The following is a 7,275-nucleotide window of genomic DNA, read 5'->3' as shown; positions in this document are numbered from 1 at the left end:
AATATACCTGGCCCTGCTGAACTCTGAGCGGTGATGGCAGAGCTGATATAACCTCCTCAGGTGTTCTCTGTGGTCTGAACTATCCTCGCTAGGTGGCCACACCAAGCTTTGTAACCCACTTCCCGACCAAACCCGCTGCTGTCCTTGTCATGTTTTAAATTCTTCCTATTTTTAGACTGCCTGGGAATTTAGAAGACTTAGGAAGGTCATAGCATCCAAGACAAGGAGAGGGCAGATGGGTAGTGCTGCATTTAGCAGTCTCCTTCAGTTAATGCCAAGTTCTTGGGATGCTTGGTGTAGGTTGGTGGTGCTTAGTGGCAGCCGTCAAAGCGAAAACTAACTGACTGTGTTTCCTGAAGAGTGACTTGGTTTCCTTTCTCAGTCTACACTTGGTTCTTTACTCTAATTGTCCAGGGTTGAGTCCAGGGACCAGAAGATGGTCAGACCCACACCAGGGAGAGGAGCGCTGAGGATTGTACACCAGGCTGAGCCTCTGCGTGGCCTCTCCTTTCCTCCCGCCGTGCTCCTACCAAGTGAGCCATTGCAAAACACACAGCTGCACCTGGTTATCTGCATTCATTTGTGAAATTATTAGCTATTAAAGCTACGTTTTTCAAATGAAATTATAAGTAAGCTGCTTACTGATAGAAAAAGAGCTGCTTTATCTTAAACTTTGCAAAACCTGCATCTCTATTTTTAGTTCCTTGGAAGTTGCAGCTTATAATGGTGATAGTGAAGCACTGAAATATCCTAAATGAAGGGCCTTCTAAATGCAAAAGAACTGTTAATTATGTTCAGTATAGTAATTTTTTATCTTTGTAAGTTTTACCACTCTTTTAATTGACTTTATTGAGGTGTAATTTATATATAGTAAAATGAGTGCACCCATTTCAAGTTTGATGAGTTGTGACAAATGTGTAAATCTGTGCAATCACCACCCCAAGAAGATCTAGAACATCACTCCAATCCCCTCCACCCCTCACTCTGGGCTACCACTGATCTGATTACTTTTTCTAGAATGTCACATAAGTGGAATCACATAGAACGTCCTCTTTGGTGCCTGGCTCTTTCGCTCTGTATGTTGTTTTGAGATCTGTCCATGTTCCACCTGTGAGTGGCTCACCTCTCTGTGCTGCTGAATAGTTTTCTGGTTGTTTCTGGAGCGAGGACTGGCGGGAGGCACTCCGATGTTCCGGAGGTAGAAGTCGTGCTCAGTAGAGCTTTTGCTTTTTTAAAATCGGAGGACAGTTAATTTACAGTGTTGTGTTACCTTCGGCTGTACAGCAAAGTGATTTAGTTATACATTTTCCATTACAGGTAGAGCTTTCTTTTTTAAAAATAGGGTATAAGAGATTTCCAAACTGAATGTTATTTCCCCCCATGGATTGTGGTTACATTGATCTTTTAACAGACAAATGGATAGTTAGTCTTTTAATTACTCAGCTGATCTCTTTATTTTAATATCAGGTTTATTGAAGTCCAGTTCACATATAGTAAAATTCACTCCTGGCAGACATGTACGCCACAATTCAAGATATCAATCACTTTCACCACCCCAGAAAATTCCTTTGTAGTCACCCCCTTCCTCTACCCCAGCACATGCCTTTTCCAAGATGTCTTTGGAATAGAACCATCCAGTGTGCAACCTCTTTGGTGTGGCCTCTTCAATCAGCATAGTGCCTTTGAGATTCATCTGTGTTACCTGTAGTCTCCTCTGTTGTCGAGTAGTGTCCGTCACATGTATATACCGTGCTGTGTTTTTCTGTTCATCAGTGGAAGGGTATTTCGGCTAATTCCAGATTTTGGCAGTTATACATAAAGCCACTTTAAACAGTCATATCCAGGTTTTTGTGCGAACATGTGTACTCATGCATCTTGGATAAATAACCTGGGAAGGGGTTGCTGGGTTGTATGTTAGGTGTGTGTTTAATTTTATAATGGACTGCTGACTTTTTTCCCAAGTGGTTGTATCATTTTGCATTGCCATGAGCAATATTTAAGAACTTGATTGTTTCATGTCCTTGACAGCACTTGTTTTGGCAGATTTTTTTTTTAGCCATATTAATAGGTGTGTAGTGATATCTCATTGTGGTTTTGATTTGCATTTCTCTAATGACTAATGATGTTGAGCTTATTTTTTTTTTTGTGGCACGCGGGCCTCTCACTGTTGTGACCTCTCCCGTTGCGGAGCACAGGCTCCGGACGCGCAGGCTCAGCGGCCATGGCTCACGGGCCCAGCCGCTCCGTGGCATGTGGGATCTTCCTGGACCGGGACATGAACCTGTGTCCCCTGCATCGACAGACGGACCCCCAACCACTGTGCCACTAGGGAAGCCCAATGTTGAGCATTTTTTATGTGCTTTTATTTGTCATCTATATATCTTCTTCGGAAACTTTTATTTAAATATTTTGCCCATTTTTATATTGGGTTGTGTGTTTTCTTATTATGGAGTTTTCAAAAGTCTGTATATATTCTAGAAACAAGTCCTTTTACAGATTTGCATGTATTTTCTCCCAGTCTGTGGCTTGTCTTTTCATTTTCTTAATAGTGTCTTTAGGAGAACAGAAGATTTTAACTTTGGCGTAGTCCAGTTCATTTATTTCTTATTTTGTGGATTGTGCTTTTGGTGTTGTATGTAAGAAATCTTTGCCTAATCCAAGCTTGTAGAATTTTTACTGTGTTTTAGAAGTTTTATAGTTTTAGATTTTACATTTTACATCTTTGATCCATTTTGCGTTAAGTTTTGTATATGATACAAAGCACAGGTTGACATTCTTTTTTCGCCTTAGGATGTTGAATTATTCCAGCACCATTGTTGAACATGTTTGGTGTAGTATTAATGTGAATGCTATTTATTATAGTTCTTTTAATTTGGATATTCCCTGGCACGTAGTCTCAAAAAGAGGAAGCTGACAAGGGTCATTAATAAATCTGGACAGTTCATTTTATAATACTAGAGATTTGTTAAGTTAGTTGTATAGTAACGCCATGCGTTCTGTTAAAGGTCTCAAGATTCTGCCCTCCAAGAAAATCTTGCCATGATTGGATAGGACCGCCAGATAAATATTCAAACCTTCGACCTGTTCACTTCTACATCCCTGAAAATGAATCACCATTGGAACAAAAGTTAAGAGAATTAAGACAGGAAACACAAGAATGGAACCAACAGTTCTGGGCTAACCAGAATTTGACTTTTCTTAAGGTAAGTTTAGGTTTCGGGTCAGAATGAGAAATAATACAGTTGGCCACCTGGGGGTGCTAAATCTTTAGCATCTGCTTTGCCTTTCAGTTATTTGGCAGCATCTCATTGCCTCCCTGCCATACATATGTATGTGTGTATATATGTATAGAATTTTAAAATCAGTATGTAACTGTAAAGAAGAAATATTGATCATTCACAGAATCACAGATCTTGAGACGTTCAAGGAAGTAAAGGGAGTAGCAGAGCCAGAACCAGAACTGCAGGTTCCACATGTATATATGCTTGTGTGTGTGTGTTTATGAAATTATGGGTGTCTGGGATGTGTTGTCATTCTTCCTGAGAATTCAGGATTCTTAATAGCATACTCTTCAGTAAGCTACGAGAAAGGAGTATAAATATTCTAATCCAGAAGAAAGACTTAGGCGATACATGTTTATCCATTTGGGCAGGTTAAGTCAAATGGAGTTGCATTTATCTTATTCTGTGGATTTATAAACAAACAGTGCCTCCCAAAGGTTATTAAACATCTCATTTTCAAATCCTATTTCAAGCATGAAACTTTTAACTAAGTTCAGATGGTTTAAAACAGGCTTTGAGATGGGCCACTTTTCAGGAAATCCACATCCAGACTTCTCCAGAACACTGAGAGCTGTGTCCTAGCCAAGGAAAAATGGAAAAATGAAGAAAGGGAATTCTGATAGCTGTCTTCTTTTAGGAAAAAGAAAAATTTATTGACTCAAGACTAAAAGCCAAAGGCCTGGAACTGAGAGCTGAATCAGGTGAGTGAGTTCTTTTTCTGCCAACACTGGTTTTGTTTGAGTAACTATATGTGAAGAAAGAGTATTAGGACCTCCCTGGCTGTCCAGTGGTTAAGACCCACACTCCCACTGCATGGGGCGCAGGTTCCACCCCTGGTCAGGGAACTAGATCCCATGTGCCTCTCGGCACAGCCCAACAAAAAGAAACGAAAAAGAAAGGATGTTGAATGAAGTAGAGAAGCTCAGGGGGCAGGCCATGGCTCCAGGGGCAGGCGCTGTGAGGCCGCGTCCTCGGTGGGACGTGGCTCCAGGGGCAGGCGCTGTGAGGCCGTGTCCTCGGTGGGACGTGGCTCCAGGGGCAGGCGCTCTGAGGCCGTGTCCTCGGTGGGATGCACGTCTGTCCTCCTCCCGCTCCCTCTCCTGTCTTTGGGTGAGGTCAGCCCTCTCGTCATTTTGGGTCATTCTGATCGATGACCTCTTTCTGACCTTTGGACTTATATCCGAGGTCCCATGGCTTCAGCAGTCTCTGTCTCTTCTGCCCTGGCTTCTCTTCCCTGCTTCCTGATGGCAGTTCATGGTCCCACTGGCCATGAGCCGGAAACTGCAGTCATCCTGGAAGCCCCTCCCCACCCCTTCATCCTTCATCTCTCCACCAGATTTACCTCTTAGGTGTTTCTCAGCACCTTTGCTACTCCCTGTCTTTTTTTTTTTTTTAATAAATTTATTTTTGGCTGCGTTGGGTCTTTGTTGCTGTGCACAGGCTTCCTCTAGTTGTGGCTTGCGGGATTTAGAACGCAGGCTCAGTAGTTGTGGCGCACGGGCTTAGTTGCTCGGTGGCATGTGGGATCTTCCTGGCCCAGGGCTTGAACCCGTGTTCTCTGCATTGGCAGGCAGATTCTTAACCACTGCGCCACCAGGGCAGTCCCTACTCCCTGTCCTTTAAACATGGCTTTAATTCAGGCTCTTGTTAATTCTCTGCCTATTGCAGTATCTTCCTAATTGGTTCCCTGGCCCACAGTCTTTAAATCAGGGGTCATTAGACTTTCTGTAAAGGGCTAGATAGTAAATAGTTTAGTCTCTCTGGGCCATATGGGTCTCTCCTTCAACTGGTCAGCTCTGCTGTTGTTCTGTGAAGGCAGCCATAGAAAATACATAAATTAATGGGTGTGAACTTGTCCCAATAAAACTGTATTTACAAAATCAGCTGGTAGGCCAGATTTGGCCTACAGGCTGTAGTTTAGCAACTCATGCCTAAAATCCATTCTTTGCGGTGTAGCCAGTCTGTTCTACCCAAAATGCAGTTCTGACAGTTGCCACTCAGCTTAGGTTTTTAGATTTCCTGTGAAACCCAGGACATCCTCCCTCCTCTTATTTCACCTCCTCTCTAGCCCACTGCTTCAGCCTTCTCTTGCTATAAATAGGCTTTTTCCACCTCTCAGTTTATACCTCCCAGGTCCAAGGAAGTAGCCAGACTGAGGCTCTGCCCAGGCGGGGTTCTGTTGAAGGAGTGAGGCTGCTCCATAGACAGTGCCCAGCAAACCCGAGGGCCAGGCGAAGGGGTCCACGTCCGGGAAACACGTTAAACGTGAACGGCAGGTGGCAGGAGGCGTTTGTGGCAGAGATGAAGAGGCGTGTGGACTTTACGAAAAGCCTTAACAAATTTGTAGAAATAGCAAAACACCTGCAGATGAATAATGTGACTACAAGAAAAAACTCCTCAAACTAAATTTCACAGTGTGTATTAAAACAGCACCTAGGCCTTGTTTTATGCTTATTGAACTCAAGATGTTTTCCCAGCTCCTTTTCCAGAAGGATTTAGTTGCATGAAGTATGCATATGCCAAGAAGCGGGGAAATTATGACCACTGGGTATCTAAGAATGCATCCTATAGGAAAACCTGGGAAGACTTTGCTCTGTGTTCCTTGCAGCATTGTCCTTCATTGCCAAACAACAGGAAGTATCCAAATATCCGGTCACTTCAGATTAGATAAGGCTGTGGTGGCCCCTGCGCACTGGATGTTCACTGGAATATTCTGCAACAGTCTAGGAACACTATTGACTTAATTTCAAGTGCGAAAAGTAGAATACCATGACGTCAACGCTGCCTGCCCCCAGATTAAATCTCGTGTAAGGCAGGCGGTGCTGTGGGAGGGTTCTTGCCTCTAGTTTCTTTTACTGCTGAAGTGTTTATGCAGCTGGAGTGGGGTGCCATCAGGATGGATTTACTTTAAGTCAGCTGGTATTTAAGAAACACCCCCTCGGTTTTTGGTAAATGTGTAATAAGTTAGATTGTTCTGCCTATCATTCTTAGTATTGCTAAAGTTCGGTATCACATTGCGGTGCTGACAGCTGTGGGATCTGAATTACTTAGCAGACGTTTATGGCGCTTCTGCTTTACGCTGGGCGTCACCTGGGAACGTTTGGGCAGGACACCAAACTAGACCAGTAGCTGACGGTGGCACCCCGACCTGTCCTTAGAACCCTGGGGCGCCTGCTGTTCCGCCAGCAGCGGTGATGAGTGCGCCCCTCTGTGCCAGGCCCGTCCCACCTGCCGCCCTGACTGCAACTCGGTTTGTCTCAGAGCAGCCTTACGAGGTGTGCTGTTGTGATCCGCGTCCTGGAGCCTGGAGAAGCCACAGTCCGGCCACAGGGCCGGCGAGGGACGGAAGCCCAGCCCGTGGAACCGCTGCCTGTGGGGCCAGGAGGGCACGCCCCACCTGCTCAGCTCCTCTCGTCAGTGTGAGAGGCAGAGGAGGCCAGCTGGAGGGTGCACACACGCCTCGCCCTGGAGGACCGGCGGAAGCTGCTTGCAGCTTAGGAGACGCCGTGCTCTGGGGCCAGCATGCTGGCCCCGCTCCCTGAAGCAAGAGCTCCGTTTGTGGCGCCCTCGTCGCGCTGCAGCCCCGCCTGCCCCTCTCCTCCCTCACTCCGTTCAGCCGTGCCTCTGCCTCTCCACACCCGACATTTGCTCTGCCCACGCCGCTCCCCTTCTCCGCCCTGTGGAATCCTAGCTGGCTGTCACCTTCCCTGGGAGGCTTCGGCTTCCCTCCCCGCCGCAGGCAGCTGGTTGTCCCTCTCTTTCCCCGATCGGCATCCACCCCTTGATTGATTCCAGGTATTTATTGAACACCTGCCACATCCCAGGCTAGTCCTGGGGACCAGCTGGGGACGAGACAGAGCCACGGCCTCGCCCTTGTGGAGCAGACCTCCTTGCGTGGGCCGGGAGCATGACCAGCAGACAAGCAGCTCGGTGAACGCACTCTGCACTCCCAGGGTGTCGACCGCGGGGGAGAAAGAAGCCGGGGGGAGGGGAA

General features: G+C 46.1%; 1 protein-coding gene across 1 annotated transcript in view; it reads left to right on the top strand.

Annotated features, from left to right (window-relative positions):
- Nucleotides 1-7,275, top strand: part of COA8 (cytochrome c oxidase assembly factor 8) — a 34,830-nt gene that overhangs the window by 20,561 nt on the left and 6,994 nt on the right. Inside the window, exons 2-3 of the mRNA XM_007455594.1 lie at nt 3,006-3,203; nt 3,919-3,982. Coding sequence (XP_007455656.1) covers nt 3,006-3,203; nt 3,919-3,982 — 262 coding nt within the window. The remainder of the gene's footprint in view (nt 1-3,005; nt 3,204-3,918; nt 3,983-7,275) is intronic.

This window comes from Lipotes vexillifer, unplaced genomic scaffold, assembly GCF_000442215.2.
Source record: "Lipotes vexillifer unplaced genomic scaffold, Lipotes_vexillifer_v1.1 scaffold584, whole genome shotgun sequence".
Classification (NCBI taxonomy): Eukaryota; Metazoa; Chordata; class Mammalia; order Artiodactyla; family Lipotidae; genus Lipotes; species Lipotes vexillifer.
This window is presented reverse-complemented; position numbering and strand designations above follow the sequence as displayed.